The sequence below is a fragment of the Bos grunniens genome, chromosome 11 (genome assembly GCF_055505025.1).
Source record: "Bos grunniens cultivar Pamir isolate PY7600 chromosome 11, Bosgru_T2T1.0, whole genome shotgun sequence".
NCBI lineage: Eukaryota > Metazoa > Chordata > Mammalia > Artiodactyla > Bovidae > Bos > Bos grunniens.
In genome coordinates, this window is record NC_141175.1 from 35,044,811 (window position 1) to 35,069,241 (window position 24,431).

At 45.6% G+C, this 24,431-nt stretch overlaps 1 protein-coding gene across 1 annotated transcript in view; it reads left to right on the plus strand.

Annotated features, from left to right (window-relative positions):
• The window catches only part of DPYSL5 (dihydropyrimidinase like 5), an 86,889-nt gene that overhangs the window by 22,855 nt on the left and 39,603 nt on the right, over nucleotides 1-24,431 (plus strand). Inside the window, exon 2 of the mRNA XM_086325955.1 lies at nucleotides 14,303-14,567. Within this exon, the coding sequence (XP_086182081.1) occupies nucleotides 14,307-14,567 (261 nt within the window). The 5' untranslated portion in view covers nucleotides 14,303-14,306. The remainder of the gene's footprint in view (nucleotides 1-14,302; nucleotides 14,568-24,431) is intronic.

Sequence of the window (24,431 nt, forward strand, 5' to 3'; positions counted from 1 at the left end):
TCTTCATCCTCATACATCACATACATAAATCATCCCAAATGCACCTCTCTGCTGCTGTTTGGAATACGCATGCTTGTCTTCTCCCCCACCTTGCTAGTGAACTCCTAATTAACTATCAAGACTCCCCTCAAGGGCACGTCCTCTGAGAAGCAGTCCTTTATCCCAGTCAGTGTTAAGTGCTTCCTGCCCCTCCCGGCACTGACACAGCTATCCTCTTAACTCATATTGAAATTATCCATTTATGAATTTCTTTTCACTACTGACTTGTGAGCTCTAGGATTGGGGGGTGGGGTTCAGCATCTGGCACTTTAATACAGTACTATTTAGCAGGTGCTAAGCCTGCCCCTGTGACGTGATTGGCATCTTAGCAAGCTCAGTGCACCAACAGTGTGAAGGCTGGGGGACCAATTAGAAGTATCCTGGTAACAATGATGTCCTATCCAGGTAGCTGACAAGGGCCTGGACTCAGGGGGTGGGTTTGGAGAAAAGAGGATAAAAAACAGACTTAATGGGTAGAATGGACACTGTTTGAGTAGAGTGTTTTGTTTGCCGTGTCTCCTAAAAGTTCAACACACAAGTGAATAAAACTGTTAGCCCATTAGCATGGCCCACACCTTTTGATTCTAGTATTTTTCGGTGTAGATTTACCCCTACTCCGATTCCTTTCCATGAAGCTGTGTCACCTAGGCTAATCATCCCCTCCAGTCTGTCTAGGGAGGTAGCCTATCACCTCCAAGGACAAGTGTGACATTGTTTTAATTAAATGCCCCGTGTTAAGAGCCTTCACGGCCCCTGACACATAGTACTATTGTTGCTGTTCAGTCACCAAGTCATGTCCGACCCTTTGCAACCCCATGGACTGCTGCATGCCAGGCTTCCCTGTCCTTCGCCATCTCCCAGAATTTGCCCAAGTTCATGTCCACTGAATCGGTGATTCCATCCAACCATCTCATCCTCTGTCACCCTCTTCTCCTTCTGCCTTCAGTCTTTGCCAGCATCAGCACTCAGTAAATATAAACTCACACTCTGGGCTCCTCCACCTCCTTACCTTGGGTGGTTGGGTCAGCGGCCATCTTCTGACTGATCTAAGAGATTCCTGGAGAGAGCGGCGTAAATCACTGTTTATTAGTGTGTTTCCACAAAGCACGGGCGTGCCCTGACAGCTGGGCTCCATCTGTCCACAGCTCTCTGCTCGCTCTGTCTGCCCAGGCTGCCATTCTTACTGTCGTCCCCACTCTGTTTGCCTTTTCCTCCAGAGACCCAGCATTTGGTCCTTTCCGAGCTCTGCTCCTTCCTTTTCTATTCTGTGAGCATCTTGTAATTAACCTACTGCATCCTCATGCCAAAGTCACCACCACTGTCGCTGTTCTCCTAGCCTCCATTTAGGCTGTGACAGGTAAGAAGCAGGAAGACCAGCCCCCACATCATGGTTCTATCCCCCAACTGTATTTGGCATCCTTCTCTGAAGGCTTCAGGGCCCCCCAGACCCCCCAGATCTCGTTCAGAAGCCAGAGCCTCTTGCTCTACACTCTGTGACTTCACACCCTGGCTCTCCAAGCTGCTTCCTCATTCCCACCTAACCTCTTGGCCCCAAGGCAGTTCCCCAAGTGCCATTCCCAGCCCATCCTTGCTTGCTTCTGCCTCTTGTCATTTTTTTCATCCCAAAGAATGCCTGCTTTGTTCTTCTGCCCCTAGGCTTGCACCAAACACCCTCACAACCATCACAGAACTCTCTTTTGAGACCCTTCCTTGCCATCACTAGCAGCTGGTTCCTGTGGCTAACACTTCGTACTTGTAAAATGCTTTCCCACCACTATCTCGTATGACCAGTCCTCCTGCTTTCCTTCAACTGACTTTTAATGAGCTCACTCTGTGTCCCAAGCCCTGGGAAGGATAAAATAAGGTATAGGCTTTGCTTTCAAGGCACTCCAGTCTAGTCCATTTGAATTCCAACCCAATTTCCTGCGCCATAAAATGGGGATGATAATGTTTAATGACCTCATAGGGTTGTTGTAAGATTTATATGAAATTGTGTGTGAGCCTGACACAAAAAGAGCTTAATAGCGCTGGCGTGTGGGTGGTGCTGATCGCCACTTTACAGCTGGGAAGAAGGGCTTGGAGCAGTGAAGGATGTGCCCACAGTCACACAGCCAGAGGGACAAACCCAAGTTTGGTACTTGTGGCACTGCTCTATCCATTCCCGACTCCATCTCTTCTTCATACCCTCCCAGCCTCGTTTGTGTCGCACTCAGTCTCAGTTGCTGGTCCCTTAAACAGGTCTCTGAAATGAGGACACAATCAAGGGGATCACTGCCCCCGTCAAGGGGAAGTTGGTCATGTTCAGCCCTAGTCCTTTCTTTTAGCCCCCTAAGTATGCCCACTTGGCCCAACACTCCTAGTGCAAGGTGCTTCCCGCAAGTGCCCAGCTGTTTCACCCATGTGAGCTAGTCTCCGGCAGTTGGTAAGCTTGCGGGGGCTCACCCACCCTACTGTGCCCATCTCTGCAAAGTTGGATTCCATTAGTCACTCATGTTCACAAACACTGATGAGATTTTCTTCTCAGGCTCCAGGAATTCTGGATCGGGTAGAAATATCCATTTGCCTCATGATGCTGATGAGTTGGGTCCATGAGAAGGCAGCTGGCAGAAGCAGGCATGGGAGAGGCGAGCTCATTGATGAGCGGAAGCACTAATGGTGTGATTCAGTGGCTGGTAAAAGCATCACATTTGGGAGAGAGGGCTGGAAGCACATTTTAAGCTCAAGATGGAATATCTGACTCCTCTTTAAAGGAGTCAGAGAAAAGAAGTATATGTCCTTCTGAATCTACTTAAGAGTCAAAATAAAGGAGGAGACTGGTTTGTCCTAAAGCCTGGTCATTTTAGGCTTTAGGTGGCAGAAGGTGGCAGGTTGATGGCAAGACTTCCTAAAAAGAGGAACTTTTTCACCTTATGTCAATTTTTTTTCAAACAATATAGAAGGATGTTGTTTTAAATTATCATTTATTTTTCATTATAAAATTAATATGATATTATATAGAAAATTTGAAAAATTAGAAGGGGAAAATCACGGGTAATCCCATAACAAACCTTGTTGTTTATTTTCATCTGGTCTATTTTTTGTATGTATATTTTCACCCAGTTGTAATAATGCTTGATATATCATTTTTGTGTACTAGCATGCAGGTCAGTTTGTTTTTTTTTTAATTTTTAAATATTTTGTGAGATACATCCAGAAGAGCACAGAAAATACATGGACAGTTTAAAGAATAATTTAAATCGTCTTAGTTCCCACCCTAGTAAAAGACTAGAGTATTTATAGCTCTCAAGAAAGCTTGTGGTTGTCTCCACATACAGCCCCTTCTCCAGGAGTTCTTCCCCACCCAGGGATAGAACCAGCATCTCCTGCATGTCCTGCATTGGCAGGTGGATTCTTCACTAGCGCCACTTGGGAAGGATTCTACTACTATATGCCTATAAAACATTTTTGCCTGTTTTTGGATATTAAGTGACCTTACTCTATGTGTCTTGCTTCTTTCCTTCTTTTCTTCAATTATATTGTTTTCAAGACATTGTATGTGGCTGTGGTTAGTTCATACTCATTTTCAATTTAAAAGACAAAAAGCATTTTTATTTTCCTGCTCTATTTCTTTGCAAAATCCAGACTTTATCGGGTAGCCCAGGTCTGTGATGCTGTTACAGTTGGGAAAACTCATTCCTTTGCTCTGTTTGTCTTTCCCATCCACCATCTGAGAATCTTGGTCTCAGTGAGAAACGCACTGCCCCCTTCTTCTGGCCATGGACCTGGCCCTCTCTGCCATTTGGCTGGCGTTCTAGGCAGCAGCCACTCTGTGGGCCACTGGACACCCTTAAGCTGCAGCTGCTGTCCTTCCACGGGAGCTGATGGAATTATTTCTGGGGACTGGAGACAGCTGGAGAGAGCATGGACAGCACAGCAGGGCTGAGGAATCTTCTGGAGAGGGGCGACCAGAGCCGGAGGGTGGCAGTGGCAGTGGTGACTCTACTGGTCATGAAGAACCAGGTGTTCTCTGGCTAAAGCCTCAATCAGGAGGCAGGAAGTCATGTCTCCAGTGTGTGCGCCCCTTCCTCTGCCCTTCTTCCAGGGCCCTGGAGCAGCTGGGCTCATGGAAGGGAGATTTTACATATACTTACTGGTGTTTGCTGGTGTTCATCCTCCCAGGATCTCACATGAGCTGCCTGACCTCAGTGAGTCAGTGGGTGCCTAAAAGGAGCTGGGTTGTTGCCCAAATGCAAAGACTGGTCATGCCAGGCCAGAATGCTCACAGCAGGCACACGGAGAAGCCCATCCTGGATCAGCAATACACACACTCACATGCGCACTCGGCTTTGCCTTCTAACAACTGCTCAATTCTCGTAGCTAATCTCGTTGAACAAGTGGCCTGCAGCTCCATTTCTTACCACCCTCTCATGGCTAATCCTTTGGAATTTCACTTTTGCCCCCATGGTGCTTGATCAGTAAGCCCACCCCGCAGGGCCAGGCTGGGCTGATGAACCTATGGGATTAAAAGCACTTACTTGATCTTAGCTTGTTAAGGACTCACCCCTGGTGGATTCATATATGCCTTCCCAGAAGCCAGGCTCACCCTTGGGCTCCACTCATGGCACCTTCCTGGTCTAAGCTGGTAATTCACACTTTCTCAGGAGCAAGCCCTTCCTCGGTCACCACATTCACATCCATCACTTGACAGACTGCTTACTGAAGAGGCTGCCCTGGTGCTGGGCTCTCACCTGTAGTCTTGCCCTGTCCTGTCCTACCTGTCCCACACTACCTTCTCTACAACATGGTGACCAAGGTGGTGGCAGTATTCCAGATGCAGATGCTTCATGGTCCCCAGTTACAAACATCCTGGGCCAGCTGGCACCTGCCACCCAGAACCTAGATCCTGCTCAGCCCTTGGGTTATAGAGCCCCTGGGGTGTTAGCAACTTCTGCCTGGCCAGTTAGATGCAGAAAGAGTGTGTTGCTATTGGATGCAGGATCCACTGTGTCTCGGCTGAAGGGAGGGGGGTAACATCGGCCATAACCACTCTAGCCTCTGCCCTCCCTGGCTACCCCTCAGCCTCACTAGCTCTTCTTCCTGTCCAGGCCTGGAGGACCCAGCCTCCAGGTCCCCACTAGTCTTTGATGAGCCCCAGATGAGAGATGGAGGACCTGCCCTTTTACCTTTCCCAGTTCTTCTCCCCATGGTTGGCTTCTACTTCCAGAATCCCGCAAAATATTTCTCACAAAGCTCCGAGGTGCACACCAGCCCTTCTGATACTGGCCTAGGTTGGAGAGGAATCCAGGAGAAGTCCCATATTTCTGGATGGGTGATGGGGACAGTGCAGTTGGTTTTGAACTGATTGATGCTGCCTTGGGACAACTCAGCGGAATGGTCCAGTGGGCCTTTGGATGATGTTAAAATGCCCCATGTGTGCATGCTCAGTCACTTCAGTCATGTCCAACTCTTTGTGACCCCATGGGCTGGAGCCTGCCAGGCTCCTCTGTCCGTGAAATTTTCTAGGCAGGAATACTCAAGTGGGTTGCCATACCCTCCGGGAATCTTCCTGACCCAGGAATCGGACCCACTTCTCCTGAATCTCCTGCATTACAGGCAGATTCTTTACCCACTGAGCCACCTGGGAAGCCCTGAAATGCCTCACTCCTTTGTTATTAGCATAGTGGAGGTTCTCTGATTTCTGCTTCAGGCAGAGAACTAGGTGGTAAAGGAAGCAGTCAGAAGTAGGTGAAGCATGACTGTGGGATATGGGGAGAGGTAGTCATGGGGTGGGAACATCTGTGATCTTGTCCTTTTTTTGTTACTTGTCACTTAATTGTTATTAGTCATTAGTTCATACAAATCCACTAGAGTAGTTACCTCTGAGGAGGGGGATGTGAGCTGCGATGAAGGAGGTACCAGGATGAATGGTAATGACGATGCTGAGTTCACTGGTGTTTGTGTCATTATTATTTATATTAATACCTTACACGTAGGTTATAAAATTGTTTAAGATCTACTCAAGAATTTATAAAGCCAGTTAAGAATTAGTTATAAAATTACACTGCACTTTAATATTAGTCAAGAATTGTTTGGTGCTTTACTATGTAGAAAGCAATTTACTTTTTTAAAAAATCAAATTTATTAATGTAAACACTTAGCTGTTTCCCACTCACCTCAAACTTCCCTTTTTGGTTTTTATGCTGTGTTGAATCATTAATTTGTTCTCATTTTTCAACGCCAAGAGAATCCTCTTTCGGAATCATCCCAGGATGCACTGAGCACAAACACCCCTCCAGGGATGGCTCTCTCATTACTCTGTTTCTCTTCCCCATGTGCTGATCAGAAGAAGAAAAATAGCTGCATGGTTTTCTTTTCTTTCCCAAACCCCTAACTTATATTACCTTTTGATCCTATAACAAATGTTATCAGCTTGGAGCAAGGGACCAGCCATTGCTGTTCAGCATGTCCCCCATGACCTGAGTGGCTTCACCGCCCTTCCAGCTTCCACCCCAGGTTGTTCTTAGGGTCAGCTTAAATGCACAGGACCTTCATGTCACAGGGCAGTTGTGTAGCTCTTGTATATTACTGGCTATCACAGTGACCAATTGTCTCTAAAGATCACATGGTTTCCTGTGGATTCTACCCAAAGGGGAAATGTGAGTCTTCAACCAATGCCTGTTAAGAGGGAATATACATCTTAAACCAGTACCTGTTGGGTTAGTTTCAAGGTCTTCCTGTAAGAAGTGTCCCTTTGCGGTGTCTTTTGGCTCGGACGTTTGTGCTGAGAGCTGGAGCCGCTCAGCTTCCGCCGGCTGAGCGGCTGGCAGGAGGCAGCTGTGCTGGACAGACTGCTGCTCTCCTCGTCTCACACCTCCCTGCAGGCTCGGGGAACTGTGGAAGGTGTTGACAGAAGCAGGCAATTCCAAACGCAGCGTTGGGGTTGGCATTTCCTTGGCAGGACTTACACTGTGCACCTTCTAGGAGTGTAGGGTGTGTGCATTTCATGAATGAGAAGCAGAGCTGCTGTAACCTTGACTGTCCACTTGGCAAAGTGCCCCCGCACCCCTCACCCAACCATGCATTTCTTTGCTGGAGCTGCTCAATGACAGTAAAAATGGCAGGAAGGTGGGCAGTGCAGGAAATTTACTGTCATCCCACAAGACGGTTGTGGGAGAGCAGATAGCAATAATTGTTACTATTTTAAACACGAAGAAGCTTTCTTAAGACTCGGCTCCCAGCTCATAGCGTTTTCCCTCCCCACCCGGAAGTCCCTCTTTCCCCAGCCAGCACATCACCTTAACTCTGACCCACTACTGGTTCAAGAACATAAGGGCCAGGAAACTGGGGAGATATGAGCTGTGTACACTTGGATAAATCTTTGCATATTGGAGATATCCACTGTCTTTCTGAGGAAGGCATCATTGCTTCCCTGAATATACTGTAAGATTCTTAAGATCTCTGATATTTGTAGCAAAACACCCCCCTTTAGTCCTGGACTGGTTCCCTGCGATTCAAGGTCCCTGTTGGTAAAGTCCAGCACTGGAGAGAAAGTCAGGGTCCACTTGATGAATCTGTGTAGCTCTAGAATTTCATACCCCTGAATTATTTTTTCTAATAGTATTTAACTATCTGGTGTTTTCCCCCATTTCTTCCTGGGAGGACAGAGATGTGATTTGCATGTTTTTGTTTGAATAGACAGAAGAGCTGGATGATCAGTTTTTGGTTAAACCCATGGGAGTGTAGGATATAACCAGAAATCTTTAAAGGAGGTGTATTTTAAGGCCCAGTTGTTACTTAATGATGATTTGACTATAATGTTTATTGCCATCTAATGTGGTATCTTAGTCAGCTTGAGCTGCTATAATAAGAATACCAGAGACTGGGTGCCTTGAGCAACGGAAACTCCTTCCTCATAGCTCTGAAGGCCGAGGAGTCCAAGATAGATCAATGTGCCAGCCAGTTCAGTTCCTGGTGAGAGAGTTTCTTGCTTGTGGACAGTCTTCTCTCTGTGTCTTCATATGGCAGAAAGAGAGATCTCTTGTGTGTCTTCTTATTAGGAAACTACAAGATCGTCATGACCTAAGTAGCTCCCAAAGACCCCAGCTCCAAATACCATTATGTTGGGATTAAGGCTTCAAAATATGAATGTGGGAGAGGTGAGCCTAAACATTCAGTCCACAGCGTGTAATAAGCCAGTGGGCCAGACTGGTTCTATATATGCAGTTATGGGGCTTCCCAGGTTGGTGCTAGTGGTAAAGAACCCACCTGCCAATGCACAAGACATAAGAGGGTTCAATCCCTGGGTCAGGAAGATCCCCTGGAGGAGGGTATGGCAACTCACTCCAGTATTCTTACCTGGAGAATCCCATGGATAGAGGAGCCTGGCAGGCCACAGTCCATAGGGTCACAAAGAGTCAGGTTTTAGAATCAAATCAGTGACTCAAAGCATCATAAATGAGTAAAACCAATCCTGACCTTTTTGACCATGACCATTGATAAGGATGTTCTCTGAATATGCTGCCCCACTAGAGAAGAGGGAAAGACCATCATGGCCTGTAGTATTTGCACTGTTTAAAAGCATGAGTTTCAACAACTGTGTTCAAATCCTTTCTCTTTAGGGGGACTCTCCTAGGAGGTCCGAGGTATCTCCCCATTCACACACACCCTCACTTTGTTATGTACATACACACATGGTACACGCACAGACAGCAGGGACACTGTGGGAAAAGATGCCAGTATGTCTTTCTTTTAGCAAAGACTAGCAGGGAAAACTCTAGGAATGAGGTGCTAATGAGGTTACTGGAGGAGGTGAGAAGTATAATGAATGTCAACCATCACACAAGTCAACAACAAGGGGGGATCAGGAGGAATGAGACATCTTGGTGATGCAGACCATTTGGAAATGTGGAAATGTGTGGGAGGACACTGGTGTAACAAAAGACACTCCTCCCATCACCAACCTGCTGGTCTCACCCAGTCACAGCTCTGGCATCTGGTACCTGGTGAGAGACACCTAGTCTAAATCAAGTTAGATTTAAGGTCTTTAGGCAAAAAATGTCCCCTTGACACTTTAGCACTTGGTAATGCAATTATTTGTGTCTCTCTCACTCACTAGACTGAGTTTCTTTCTTTTTTTTTTTTTAAATACTATTTACTTATTTGGCTGTGCTGGGTTTTAGTTGTAGCATGTGGGATCTAGTTCCCTGACCAGGGACAGAACTCAAGAGCATGAAGTGTTTGCCACCGGACCACCAGGGAGGTCCCAAGACTGGGTTTCTTGAGAGCAAGGCCTGTGTCCTTTCAGAGTTGTCTCCAGTGCTTGACACTGGGGAGGAATGAAGTTATAGAATATTTTCATGCACACAAATATTCATTTTAAAAAGATATTCTCCCCAAACACCTTGGGCAGGGAACTTTAAGCAACTGTGCTATATTATTATCCAACACACCAGTCTAGGACTGGAGTGTTCCAAGGCTTGGTAACCCCCAAAACACTGAAGATTTTCAGGTAGCTGTGATGACTACACCCCCCAATCTGAAGCTGTAAGTCTGCCAGAGGGTTGGAGGGAGCTGACAGTTCTGTGCCAATCAGACCCATCAGTCGGGCCACTATTTACACTGAAGCCATTATTTACAGGCTTGGTTTCTGGTGAGGACTCTTTCTGGCTGCCTTCTAGCTGTGTCCTCACATGACCTTTCTTCTGAGCATAAGCACAGTTTATGGGGGTGAAAGTGGGTAGGGGAGAGAGGGGGAGCTCTCTGATGTTTCATCTTACGAGGACACTAATCCTATTTGATCAGGGCTCCACCCTTATGGCTTCATTTATCCTTAAAAACTTCCTTAAAGGCCTCATCTTCTAATATAGCCACTCCGGAAGTTAGAACTTCAGCACATGAATTTTGGGAGGACACAAGCATTCAGTTCATAACTGCTCTAAAAATGATTGACTGGCTTTCAAACCCTACTCTGTTATAAACTAGCTGTGTGACTTTGAAGAAGTTCCTTTAACTTTTCTAAGCATCAGTTTCTTTATGGTAAAACTGGGGGCAATAAGAGTATCTATCTCAGGGCATTGTAAGAATCAAATAAGATAATGTATATGGTGGGCATTGGGAAGGGTCCAGTATATAGATGTTTGCTAATTGTTAAGATCATTATTAGAATCCTCTAAATTCTGAGAATGAGTTTCCTCTAAGGTAGTCCTAGGAGTCCAGTCCAGTCTGGAGTTCCAGGACTAAAGCAGGCTTCTGTGAATGGGATCCCCCAACCAGAGAGGCTGCAGGACTCCCCAGATTTGCAGGTACCCAGCCTCTTCAGAGCCTGGTTAGCCTTCAGGGATTTCCAACAAAGAAGTGGAAAATGATAAGGTGAGTCATGGTGGCAGCCCAAGTGTTCTAGAGAAGGATTCAGGTACAGCTGTTAGGAGCAGGTCTTTTTTTCATCTCCTCACATAGAGGATGGCAGAGGGAGGGACTGAGCCCACTGGACATTAGTGAAGCATCAAGTTGGATTCTTTCTGGCTTCTTTGTAGCTTAAAAAACCTTCTTAACACAACTTTTTATATTTTAAAAGGTAATACAAGTTTAATGTATAAAATTTGAAAAATATAAAAAACTGTCAAGAACATAAAAATCATCTGAAACTCTTCTACCCAGAGTAACTCTGATAACCTTCCCTGTAAGTCCCAGACCCTGGAGTTGTATGAGCTCTGATGGGTTACCTGTTATTTCAAAACGTCTGTTTCCTTCTCTTAAAATAGGGCTAATACCTCCCGCCTTGTTCTTACTTCTTGGGGCTGCTGTGTGAATTAAATTCCAGGCACAGGGTGTTAGCTTACTAAGAGCCTTGTTACTACTGTTACTATTGAAGAAGACGCCCTTGGCTTATGATGATTCCAGCATCACAGCTCAGACAAGAAACCCCGGTAAATCATTATCACGTCACTATTCCAGGGTCTCCACCCTCCAGGTGTGTGCCATGAGTATGTGCTGTGGATTAATAAGCAAATCAATATTCTCATTTACCATGCTGACATAATGACTGGGCAGCAATTTCCCAGCATAAATTTCTTAAATTTCATAACTTACTTAAAGTTCTTTTTAAAGGTGAGGATTATATATTTGCACAGAGGATTGTATGTGTCTTATCACCATTATTTCTCGCTGAGAACTTGCATCTCTCCTTTTGTGGTCACTTCTGGCCTTGGAAGAAAGAGATTGCATCTCTGAAGGCTTTCTGGGCTTCCTTCGGCCAGAAAGGTTTTGTCCATCACCTAAGAACCAAATTCATTTCCTGATTATTGTGTATTAAATTAAAATTCCAGTTTTTAGATTTTAGGACAAAAGTTCTCCTGACGTATGTCAGCTTTATTCCAGCTTCAGACAACAGGCTTGTTGTGACAGTCCCGGTCTCCCCTCTGGCCCCTCTGGCTTCCCCGATTCCTCCCCACTCTCTCTACCCAGTTCCTTCCACACTAGGGGAGGGATCCCTTCTCCCCAAAGGTCAGAAGGATGCCTGGCAGGGGCCAGATGTTCATGGGAGACAGTGTAAGGAAAGGAGGCTTACTCCCAGCCACCTGTCTTATTTCCCAGCATCTCCCAGCAGCAGACCCCAGTGGACCAGCCTCTCCTAACAGCAGAAGGACCTGACAGTCTAAGCTGAATTCAGACTGTAAACTTTCTTGGTGTGGAGATTCCATGCACTCCAGCCTGGTCAATTTGACAAAAAAACAAAACAAACAAAAAACAACTGCCTAGCCAAGTGAGTTCAGGAGAGCAGGCTAAGCTCTCCAACTAGCTGACTTATTCCCTTGCAAGAGTTATTCCTTCAGCAGATTGTAAGACCTTTCATCCTGGGACACAGGCTTCCTGTACCTTGGCTGCTGGCAGGCAAAATAAAATGATGAGGATGAGAGATAGTGTGTTGCTTTCTTTGCTCTGCTCACAGTGATGTGCTGCATTGGAAGAGGGATCAAAGTTGAGCATTATCCTATATACAGAGTTGCCAAATGTCCCAGACAACAAACGTGGAATTGGCCTACTGCTTTAAACCATTTGATTGTTGGGTGCACAAGTATCAATAGAGGCGGCCATTCATTCTTTTCTTTTTTTTTTTCCGCAGTTTGAATTTCCTGTACTGGATGCTGGGGGTGAGGATTGGGCAGATACAGTGCTCACTGCTATGCCTTTGATTTTGAGGACTTAGTGCAGAGGTGGAGACAGATTCCAGTGCCATGAAGTCAGTGAAGGTACTGAGGGAGTCAGGGAAAGCTTCTTAGAAGAGGGGACAATTGATTGGATCCTTAAGAATAAGTTTACTGAGTAAAAATGTCGGCTTTCTTTGAGCCCACAATGACGTTGCAGTGTCACTGTGGGAGGGAGGTATATCTCCCTCTGCTTGGTCAGATTTATATTTTCTAAATCTAAATGAAAATAGTTTCTATTCAGATACCGAATAGTCAAGAGAGTTGCCGAAATCAACCTGAAACATGTGTATCAATTAGGGGAGAATCAACACCTTTTCTATGTTAAGCCTTCCAATCCATGAACATAGAATGTCTCTCCACTTATTTAGATCTTTGATTTCTTTCACCAGCATTTTGTACTTTTCAGCATACAAATCCTATATGCATTCTTAGATTTGTGCCTAAGTATTTCAATTTTCTTGAGCATCTATGTGTTCATTGCTAGTATATAGAAAAACAATAGCTTTTTCTATGTTGATCTTATACCTTGTGACCTTGCTGAATTCACTTATTTGTTCTAGTAGATTTTTTTGTAGATTCTTTGGGATTTTCTGCATAGCCCCTATCACGTCACCTGCAAATAAGAACAACTTTTTAATTTTTCAATTGCTGTGTCTTTCATCTCATTGTCTTTTGTCATATTGCTAGCTAGGACTTTCTCTATTGAATAATAGTGGTAAGATAGACATCCTTGGCTTATTCCCAGTTTAGCAGGGAAAATGTTCAGTCTTTCATCATTAATTCTGATTTTAGCTACAGGTTTTTTCTTGATGTTCTTTATCAACTTGAGGAAGTTAACGTCTATTCCTACTTTCCTGAGAGTCTTCATCATGAATGGGTGTTGTATTTTGTCAAGTGCTTTTTCTGTATCAACTGATACGATTGTGTGATTTTTCTTCTTTAGCCTGTTAATATGGTGGATTACACTGATTGATTTTCAAAAATTGAGCAAGATTTGTATCCCTGGAGGTAATCCCATTTACATGGGTGGGATTTTTGAATTCTTTTACATATTGCTAAATTCTGTTTGCTGAGGTTTGTTAGAAATTTTTGTATCTACATTCATGAGGGGTATCACTTTAGAGTTTTTTTTTTTGTTTTTGGTACTGTCTTTGTCTATCTTTGGTATCAGGGTAATACTGTCTTCATAAAATGACTTGGGAAGGTTTCCTTCTCTATTTTCTGGAAGGGATTGGTGTTAATTCTTTAAGTGTATGGTAGAGGTTTGTGGCTTTTGAAAAACAGATTCTGGGGGCACAGACTGAACCAAATAAAGCTGAGTCTTCAGTGGTGGAGCTTGAGCATGGATGCTTTCAAAAGCTCTTCGGATGAGTTTATCAATATGCAGTCAGCTAGGGAGCTTCAGTGTGGTAGTGGGCTTCTTAACACAAACACAGGAGGGTGAACTGCAGCAGAATCCATCTGAAGAATGGCATGAATCAAACAGCTGTGAGACTTGGAGAATTTGGCCCTCTGAGACACGCCCCGGGAGCCTCCAATATCTCCAGGACCATATATGGTTTAGTGGGGACATTCCTCATGTAAGACCTCTGGGTTTGACTTGGCTAGTTAGTAGCCATAAATTCCTTAATAGCAATTTCAGTTTTCTCATCTGTGAAATGCCACTTCTTGGACTGTTGTAGTAATAAAATGAGAACCCAGGTCTCCCACATTGCAGGTGGATTCTTTACAGTCTGAGCCTCCAGGGAAGCCCAAAATGAGACAAGAGATATGAAAATTCTTTACAATCCCCACAACATCTTAAGAAGCTGAAAACCGATGTTTCTCTGGGTTCTAGCTTCACCCTAATTGCTGCAGTGTCATGATTCCCAAGTAGTCCTGCTGTGAGGTTAGCGGGAGGCCTGTGACCCCAGCTGGCTGTAGGACCAGTGTTCTCAGGCTATGGAGAAACTGCTTCCCCATCCCTGCTCCCTCAACTCTGCCCATTTATTTTGGGCTCTCACAGGAAGGGGTGGAACCTTGGTGACCATGAAAAGGGACTTTGACTTTGACCAATGCCCCCCTCTCACCTTTCACAGGAACATGCTTGCCAATTCAGCCAGCGTGCGGATTCTCATCAAGGGAGGCAAGGTTGTGAACGATGACTGCACCCACGAGGCTGATGTCTACATCGAGAATGGCATCATCCAGCAAGTGGGCCGTGAACTCATGATCCCTGGAGGGGCCAAAGTGATTGATGCCACGGGGAAGCTGGTGATCCCTGGAGGCATCGACACCAGCACCCACTTCCACCAGACCTTCATGAATGCCACGTGCGTGGACGACTTCTACCATGGGACCAAGGTAATAATGCTTCTGGGTGCTGAAGGTGCTTCCGCAGTGGCTTCCTCTGTTTCTGGGCCTGCTCTAGGCTGGACCCTGATGAACAGGGTGCTCCCACTGTATTGCTCAAAGAAGAAATTTGGCCTTGAAAGGGGCCACTGTGCAACTAAAACAGGAAATTTTGGGCTAAATGTCATAGATTTCCATGATTATGGGAAAAGGAGGCATTTAGGCCCATTTTGCCAATCACATCACTTAAGTGGGGTACTGAGGCCAGGAACTGATTTTATTTTTATGTTCTTATGTCATGTAGTGCCGATCTAGAGGAAGAGGAGGATTAGCTGGTGTTTGTTATTATGCATGTATGGTGAGGGAGGTGGAGGGGGTTGGTCTAATGGACTCCTTTATGTATGATAAGCTAAGTTAATTTCCCCCAAGTTGTGAAAAATAGATATGCTTCTTCTAGATGATTTTAATGGTAGAAATTATGAAACAGACATAGTTAGCTATCTTCGATTATCTTTCCTAGCTTGTTATTTTTTAAAAACAGCTTGAAAACCACTGGTGGTGGGCCCTCTTTCCAGAGTGAATTATCATGGACAATATTTAAGAATTACTGAGCTGGGCTTGAGCTGCTTCCATGCAAAATACAAAAATTCAGACCTGTGAAACAAATGAATCAGGACGAAAGTACATTTTCTCAAAAGCATCACAAATAGGTTTTTTTCACCATTTGTCTGTGCTCCAAAATCCTGTCATTGCTGTCATCTCTGCATTGTAATTATCTGTCACATGCAGGCTTCTTTCTGAAGCTCAGACTATGGGCTCCTTAAGGGCAAGGCCTGACCGTATTCTTCTGTGTTTCTAGAGCCTGACCCTGACCTAGAATTAGAGTAGCTGACCAGTAAATGTTTGTTGAATGAATAAGTGATTGATATTTATCCATGTGGGTCTCTACATCCAACTATGCATCAGATTCATCTATGAAGATTTTTTTCAAATGCAGAATTGAATCAGAATCTCAAGGGCCAGAAGTCCCTCGCCTCAGCAGCAGCCCTTTGTACAATCTGATCTATAAAGGACTTAGCCTCTAATGTTCCCTGGATAAAAGGAGTCCACTAGCCACTGGCTCAGTGGCTACAGTCTTATGTTCTACTTTGGCCCACTGCTGCAAATCCCCAGTGGCCCTGTACCCTAAAATCTCGCCTCTGTTCTCTCTGGTGTCCTCAAGGAGCCCCTCTCCCATGCTCGGTGCTCTCTCTGGGATCCATATTCCTGGGGGCTTCAGTGCTCCTCCTGCTGGTGCTCCCCAAACCCACCCTGAAGAGCCAGGTTGGGGCAGGCCTTGGAGTGGCCTTGGAGTTGCAACATTACAGGCTAGCCCACCTCAAGTGGCCCTGAAGATCTCCCTGAGGATATGCCTCGTTCCCAGTCCTGGAGCAGCAGATCAGACCCCTGAAGGCTGAGCTGTGAGGAGTCACAGTGGCCATAGCCCAGCCTGTGCTGAGGGGAGGATGATATCCCAGGCCACAGCTGCCCACTGGAGCCAAGCCCAGGGAAAAGAAGTGTTTTGTGAACCCTCCCTAGTTTCTCCTCTGAGAATAACTCTGGGGCCATGCAGGTGATGCCTCAGTCATGAAATGGGGAGCCCCATCCTCATACAAACTAGCAGGGTCCTCTTAAGGGGACCCAGGTGGCAGACAGGGCCTTTCTGAAGTGAGTGAGCACTTTCAGCTCACCATGTCGATGCACTTGAGCCCTGCCAGGCCAGGCCTGCTTTGTTTGTGGTTCATTTTTAAATGTTTTTTAAGTTTTTTTTCCTGCACTGAGTCTTTGTTGCTGTGTGCAGGCTCTCTCTGTTTCAGCGAGTGGGGGCTGCTCTCTAGTGTGGTGCCCAGGCTTCTCATTGCGGTGGCTTCCCTTGCTGTGGAGCATGGGCTCCAGGTGCACAGCCTTCAGCAGTTACGGCACGTGGGCTCAGTAGTTGTGGTGCATGGGCTGAGCTGCCTGCAGCGTGTGGAATCCTCCCGGACCAGGGATCGAACTCATATCCCCTGCATTGGCAGGCAGGTTCTTAACCACTGGACCACCAGAAAGCCCTCTGGTTATTTTTATTGAAGTATAGCAGACATATAGAGAAGTGCACAGATTCTAAGTACAGAAAATTGTCACAACTGAACACACCCTTGTGACCAGCACCCAAATCAAGAAACCAAACATTGCCAGCACCCAGAATCCCCCTTGTATCCCCTCCCCAGTCACTACTCCTCACCAAGGAGAACCACTATCCTGACTTCTAATACCATAGTCTTTTTGTCTTGTAAATAACGGCTTAATTGAGATACACAAGCCGTACAATTCACCTATTTAAAGTGCAAATGTCAGTGGTTTTCTGTATATTCACCATAGGTTGCTTTTGACTGTGCTTTATGTAAATGAACTCAGGCCGTCTGTCCCCTCGTGTTGGCTTCCTTTGCTCAGTATTATTTTTGTGAAATTCACCCATGTTGTTGCGCATCATACTTACTCCACTTTCGTTGCTTACTAGTGTTCCACTGTACAAAAGCCCATGTAGTACCCAGCCATTCCACCATCAACAAGGTCATTAGTTTGGGGCTATTACAAATGCTGCAGCTGTGAATGTTGTGTACATATCATTTAGCAAACGTGTGTACATTTCTGCTGGGCATGTTCCTGGGGGTTGAGAGTGCCCGGTCATAGAAGACACACATGTTTAGCTTTAGAACGTGCTGCCAAATCACTTTCCAATCTGGTTGTAACAACTGATACTCCCAGCAGGATTCTAAGAGAGGCCCCAGTACTTATCATCAGTACAACTGATTACCACACCAATCCATGCTACGGTCTATATTGCAGTGTGTACCAAAAATTGTGTGCAGGGTGCTGCCTTGCTCCAAAACTGTAGCTTGCTGGTTACTGTCCCCCCTCCCCCTCCTTGAGAAATCTTAATTCCAGAGTCAGATGCCATGCTGTCACTGTGCTGCCTACCAGCCTCTGGGAGGGCAGGCTGGCCTTCTTTGTCTTCTTTTCCTCATTGTCATCTGCCAGGGCCTCATTAGCCAGGAGTGATGAGTTTTCCTCTGAGAGCCTGCAGCTCTTTATGGCCGGTGAAGACCTTTGCACGTGCATCCTTGCACAAGGCGGTGGGTAACTTTTGATCTTTTCCAAGCTTCTCATCCATGGAAGCAGCTGCCTCTGGAAAAACATATAAAAGCCCCTGTGTGATTTAAAGGTCCTGCTTCTCCCAGTTCCTGCAGGTTCAGGCACCCCCAATGCATGCCAGGTGCTAAATATAGGAAATGTAAGGCCCATAGACCCCCAGCCAGTCTGACTGCTTGTGTTACCTAAACTGGGCCTTTGTTATAACCACCCCCTAAGCAAGGTCAGAATTTTTGCATGTTTCTCCTTGTGCCCCAGCTCGTATTAAGTGTCTGTTCCATAAACACAGCCCCTGACCCAATCCTCCCCAGACCCCTCCAGGAGACCCTGCCCAGAGTCCTTCCTTAGACATTCCAGCTTCCTAAGACTGGCTTCCTGCCCTGGTCCTCACTCCCCTCCACTCTTGGATTGCTCCTTCCTTTTGGTACACCTGCAGCTGGATTTTTTGGCTTCCTCTTACCTCTAATTCCTGACGGTCTCCTAGGGCAAGAAATGCTCTCAGAGGCAGTGCTGATCTCCGGGATATGTGGGTTTAATTATTCATACAGCCTGTGGCACTCAAGCCAAGCCTGTGCACCCAGGTAGATCATCGCTGACCTACTTCGTACCTTCTAAGAGAGGTAGCAGTTGATTCGCTGTAAGCAGCTGGGTTTATAATAGAATAATAACCCCAAGGAAAAGCTCTCTTGTGTGATTAGCCTATGGAGAAAGAGAGATCAAGTTGCACCTTTTTGTTCTTGTCCGACAGATCTGCAGGGCCTTGAACTCTGCACCCCCTGAGCTATTGCATGCTTGTCAATTTGGTGGCAGCAGCCAGGGCTGGGAAAACAAAACAGTTGAAAGGCTGGCTTTTCTGTGAGCATCTGGGACTCCATTGTACTAGGTCTAAAGGGATTTCTCTAGCACTTCTTTAACAAATGCTTTGCCCGCCTCTGCTTCTGTTAGAGGCTGTGGCAGGCTCTGCCTGGCTCCCCGGCCTCTGCCCTCCCTTGCTCACAGCCGGTCACTTGATCCTCTTGATCCTCCTGTCTGCCTCCTCCACACCCTCCCAACCTGCAGGCCCTGCCCTCTCAGAGGCCCAGGACCCCCTGCTTGTTAAAAATGTCCCCATTGAAGAAGGAGGTTATCTCCTTGGGGAACCCAGGACAGGAGGGGAGGGAGGAGAGCCAGTGACACCAATTGTGTTAACAAAGGTGTAGGATTTCACTTGGGTCATGGGGGTCTTTTATTATTATTCTGCTTAGCCTACTTATACATCATATTTACTCTTTTGTGTGAATCTAACATTACATAAGAAGAGTGTTAATGCAGGCCGTTGGGCTCCACCCCACCAATGGCTCTCCATGGTCCGGTGGGAGTATCAGAACAGGCCCAGCCCCTTCACTGAGATGGTGATAAAGGGGGCAGCCATGGACAATGGGAAAAAGCTTCCTGGATGCCTTTTCTGCCTCCCACTCCTCCAAAGATATATTAAGAACCACTGTCCAGGCCAATGGTTTTCAACCTTTGGAAGCAAATTACAGTAAAACTACTCAGGGAATTTTTTAAAAATATATGTCCAGGCCCCTCCCCTCTGCTGCCCCCCACCCTCCACCCCAGACTAATGAAATCAATGTCTTTGGGTCTGCCTCTCCTCCATCAGTATGTTTTTTGAAGCATTCTTGATGATTCTAACACTAGCATGTGGATTATTAAGGAACTTTCTCAGCTGTTTTGAATGGCATGTTGTCCTGGCTATTAACCCTGTTGCCCATCTAACCCTCATCTTATGTGTCAGGCTGATATCTGAATCACCATGGAAAGCTTGGGCCTGCCTCGCCTCACCCTTTCCAGTATTATTTATTTGTTTCTCTCCTTCTAGTTACATTATAGGTCCCATGATTAGGCTCCCAAACCCTAGCCTGGGGCCTAGAACCCCTGTACTTGCTAAGTGTTGCTTGTGCTGTGTTCTGCCCTCCTGTCTGTACCCCAGGAGGCAGCACCGGTGAGCTGGGAGCTGGCCGTGGTCAAGTGTTGTCACTGTAAGTCCAGCTGGGCCTGTCCCTTTTCTTTGAGGACCCAGAATCTCCCTCTTGTCTGTGCCAGAGCCATCTGGTCACAGAGGCTGCCTCCCACGAACTCAAAATCTGCAGCAGCAGGATATCTATTCTTGTAGTCAAACCACAAGGGGAGCCAAGTCCTAACTGGATGAGTGCTTGGCCAGCATGGACTCAGCCTAGTGGATGCTCAGTGGCACAGGCTAGAATGGCCTCTCTCGTCCCGCCCCCAGTGGAGGGTCCTGACCATCTCCCCTTCTCCCACTGCAGAGGACTAAACCTGTCAGAGTCCTGAGATACGACACACTAGGACATAAATAAATTCCCTTTGGTGTCCAGGCTGCCAACATTCTTACCAAGCAGCCCATTTATCCATTGGGCAGATGGTTTTTACTATTATGCCATTGAAGCTTGCTCCTTTGGAATTAAACCTTTAAATGCTGCTCACTTCCTTTCTTCTTGACTCTAGTATTCTGTCCATTTCTGTTTAATTCTAGCTAAAATGTCTTTCCAGTCTTTTAGCTTTGCAGTAATACTTCCTGCTTATTGAGATCCAGACTCATACGGTCTTGCTTATTAATTGATGTTCCCAAGTTCACTTCATTCCTCTAAAAAGCTGGAGAGACCTTAGAAATCTATCTTAGAAATCTTAGAAGTCTCCCACCCTGCTATTGTAGGGAGAGAGAGTGAAGGAGTTGCCCCAAGTCCCAGATGTAGTTGGACCAGAATGTAAGTTTCTTAGTGTGAGGCCCTTTTACCCTATCAATCAGGGGCTCCCCAAACCCCAGATCTAGTCAGTCACCCCTTTCAGACAGCCTAGGACCTCTCTGTGGGCTGCATGCAAATAGTTAACTCGACAGTGTATGGCTCCAAACTTGCCTGGACCAGATAAATGCATCACAGAACTGATGCATCAGGCAGACGGTGGAGTAAGATTTCTGCCTCTCTGAGATGGCTTTATTAACACGCCACTGTCCCTAGAGGAGTAACACTGATGCCAATGCCTTAGAGCTGACTGTTTTTACCATCTGCAAACAGTCGTTGTGAGGATTAAACAAGATGATGCGTGAAAAACACCTCACCCAGTCTCTGGCACAGAGGACATGCACGATCAATGTCAGTCCCCAGGCTGTGACTACCTGCTTCTGCCCTAGGCCTGGCCTTGGCTCTGTCTGGTCTCTTGGGTTAGTTGATCCAGCCACTTGGGCTTTGCAGTGAGACTGTTCTACTGTCCGTGTAGTGTCCATGCTGCCTGTGTCCCCGGTTTAACCAACAGTGTCATGTCCTGCTCAAGAGCTTGCAGTGGCTCCCTGCTATCTAGTCTGAAATCCTGGATCTTCACCCTGGGTGGCTTCCCCATCTGACCTTCCTCTCCATTCAGTCCTCACTCCCAACATGTGCCTATTCACCAGGAAAGGGGTTTTCTCAGCCCCCTCCCGTATGGACATCCCGTGCTCCCTGCTGCCACCCCTTCTCACCCATCCACAGAAGACCTTCACCGCCTACCAAGCCCATGTCACGTCTTTCCTCCAGCTAATTCAGCTCCAGGAATCCACTTTTTTCTTCCCAGCTGAAATATTGGGTTATTCTGGGGCTTTCTAATTGCTTCTCGTGTAATGTTTGTCTCTTAACTGATTTGAAAACTTTGAGGGGCAAAGACCACAATTTATATCTAACTTGTGACTCAACACAGACCCATTTAGCTTTAAACATAGAGTAGATGCTCAAGAAATAGGTGAGTGGCAGTCGTGAGCACAGACTCAGATAGACACACCGGAGTCTGAGTTTGAATTTCAGCTCCATATTTACTGGCTGTGTGATTTGGACAAGTTAATCTCTCTGTGTCTCTGTTTCCTGGAAAGTGGAGATTATGATAATACTTTATGGGTGTTACTACTGGTAAAAAATTTAAAATAGTACTTCATAGTTCCCTGGTGGTCCAGTGTTTAGGACTCAGCGCTTTCACTGCAATGGCCTGTATTCAGTCCATGGTCGGGGAACTGAGATCCCACAAGCTGCCTGGCCAAAAATAAAAAATGAACAGAATAAAAAATATATTTAAAAGATAGTACTTGGTGCTTACTAAGCACTGTATGCTGCTGCTAAGTCACTTCAGTCATGTCCGACTCTGTGCGACCTCATAGACAGCAGCCCACCAGGCTCCCCCGTCCCTGGGGTTCTCCAAGCAAGAACACTGGAGTGGGTTGCCATTTCCTTCTCCAGTGCATGAAAGTGAAAAGTGAAGGTGAAGTTGCTCAGTCATGTCCAACCCTCAGCAACCCCATGGACTGCAGCCCACCAGGCTCCTCCGTCCATCGGATTTTCCAGGCAAGAGTACTGGAGTGGGGCGTATGACTGTTTGTTAAATAGATTCTGCCGATTGAGGACCAACCCCTGGAAAATCCATTTGTACAGTCTCCTCAGGAGCTGTTAGACATCAACTAGGAACCTAAGAAAAACTGGTTTCTATCTCTATAGTCAGGGTTGACTCTGTTGCACATTTCAAATGCAGCCTACATAGTACTGGTGATGACTTTCAGATCATTTTCTCTCTCCTTTCATTCTCTTAGAAACAGAGACAGCTAGTCATAAACTCAGCAGGCAGCAGACGCTATTTAAAGATGTCCTGCTTCCAATCAGGTATCTCCTGTTAGGAAAATTAGCTGACAACGTTCATTCTAACATCTACATTAACCGGCAGGCCAACACGTAGGCCAGGTGACCCTTCTTAGAACAAATGTGGGAGAGGAGATCTATCGTTTCTTACACATTTTTACATCTAGTTGGGGAAGAAATCTCCTATGGTGACCAAGCAGCTCCTCAATTCCTAGAATAAGAGTGTTTGCAAAGAATTGATCTATACAGAGAGATTGTTGCTTTTTAAAACTTTTGGTTCAAGAAGAGATAAATGTATCCTTTGTAATTAAACCCACACATCTTGGAAACCTTTCATACCTCATACAGGTTCTGCTTTTATACTCTCATCCTCTGGGGTTTAAAAAAAGATCAAGAAAAATACATTGTGTGTTGTATGTATATTTTGGTGATGCTGTAGTACATGAATGCTGTCTTTTTCTTCTTCCTTTTTTCTTAAAGCTTGCATATTTTTTAATATTTTAAGAAATATTTGAATATGGTCTTATAGAATGGTTCAAAAATCTCAGTGGGAAATACCTCTTCTCCCAACCCTCACTGAGGTTGCCTCCAATCTGAAGTTGCCATATGTCTATGTTGAAGGTCAGGTGCATGTCTTAGAAAAGTCCATTGGCAGGTAGAAATGTGTGTAGACACCACATTTTTCCCCCTGGTTGTTTCTGCCTCATTTTCCCCTAGGCCTATCCCTGCCACCAATACATTTTTCTCTCCTTCAGATCCTTTTTTTATTTCTTGTTAATTAAAAATTAGGAGCTATAAGATCCCTAATTAGTGACTATATGAGGATAAAGCTGTAGGCCAACTATAGTTAAGAACTTTCTCACTTACCAATGTTTATCTCTTACACTATACACACATTCACACATTTAGACACTCTCACATACTCTCACACGGTATCACACTCAAACACTCACTCTCATATACACACATATGAACTCACTCGTACACACTTTTAGAGTTGGAAGTGCCATTGCAGATTAGTGAATTTATCCTCTAATCTATAAATAACTTTCTGCTTTAGATTTAAACTCTCTACAGTGGTCTCAATATTTAAAAATAAAATTAAACTTGATATACATTGGTGAACTTTGTTCTTGGGAAGAGTACGTATAGAATGAGGAAGATCATGTTTGGGTAACCCAGGAAGCCACTTTAAAGAAAAAAAAAAGGAGACACAGATTCGATTCCCTGGCCAAGAAGATCCCATGTGCCGCAGGGCAACTAAGCGTACTGGCCACAACTATTGAGCCTGTGCTCTAGGGCCTGGAAGCCATAACTGCCAAGCCCACGTGCTGCAACTACTGAAACCCGTGTGCCCTAGAGCCCGTACTCCGCAACAAGAGAAGCCACCACAATGAGAAGCCCTCGCACCGCAACTATACAAAGTCCCTGCTCACTGCAACTAGAGAAAAGCTCACCCAGCAACGAATACCCAGCACAGCCATAAATAAATAAATAAAAATTTTAAAAAGAGAACTAATGGAGAATATACCTTGATTCTTTTCCCACTTAAAAAATATCAGATAGACAAATTCTTTTTAAAAATTAAAAAAAAAATTTTTTTTAAGTGTTTAACACTTTTTTCTCCAACAACTTGATTAAGGTATAGCTGACATATGGTAAGTCTCATTTGTGTTTTTGGCCATGCTTTGAGGCATGTGGGATCTTATTTCCCCAACCAGGGACAGAACCCATTCCCCCTGTATTGGAAGCTCAAAGTCTTAACCACTGGACCACCAGGGAAGTCCCCACACATTTTTTAAATGTATACTTTGATATGTTTTGACATATGTATATACTGTAAAGCCATCACTGCTGCTAAGTCACTACAGTCGTGTCCGACTCTGTGCGACCCCATAGACGGAAGCCCACCAGGCTCCCCTGTCCCTGGGATTCTCCAGGCAAGAACACTGGAGTGGGTCGCCATTTCTTTCTCCAATGCAGGAAAGAGAAAAGTGAAAGTGAAGTCGCTCAGTCGTGTCCGACTCTTAGCGACCCCATGGACTGCAGCCTA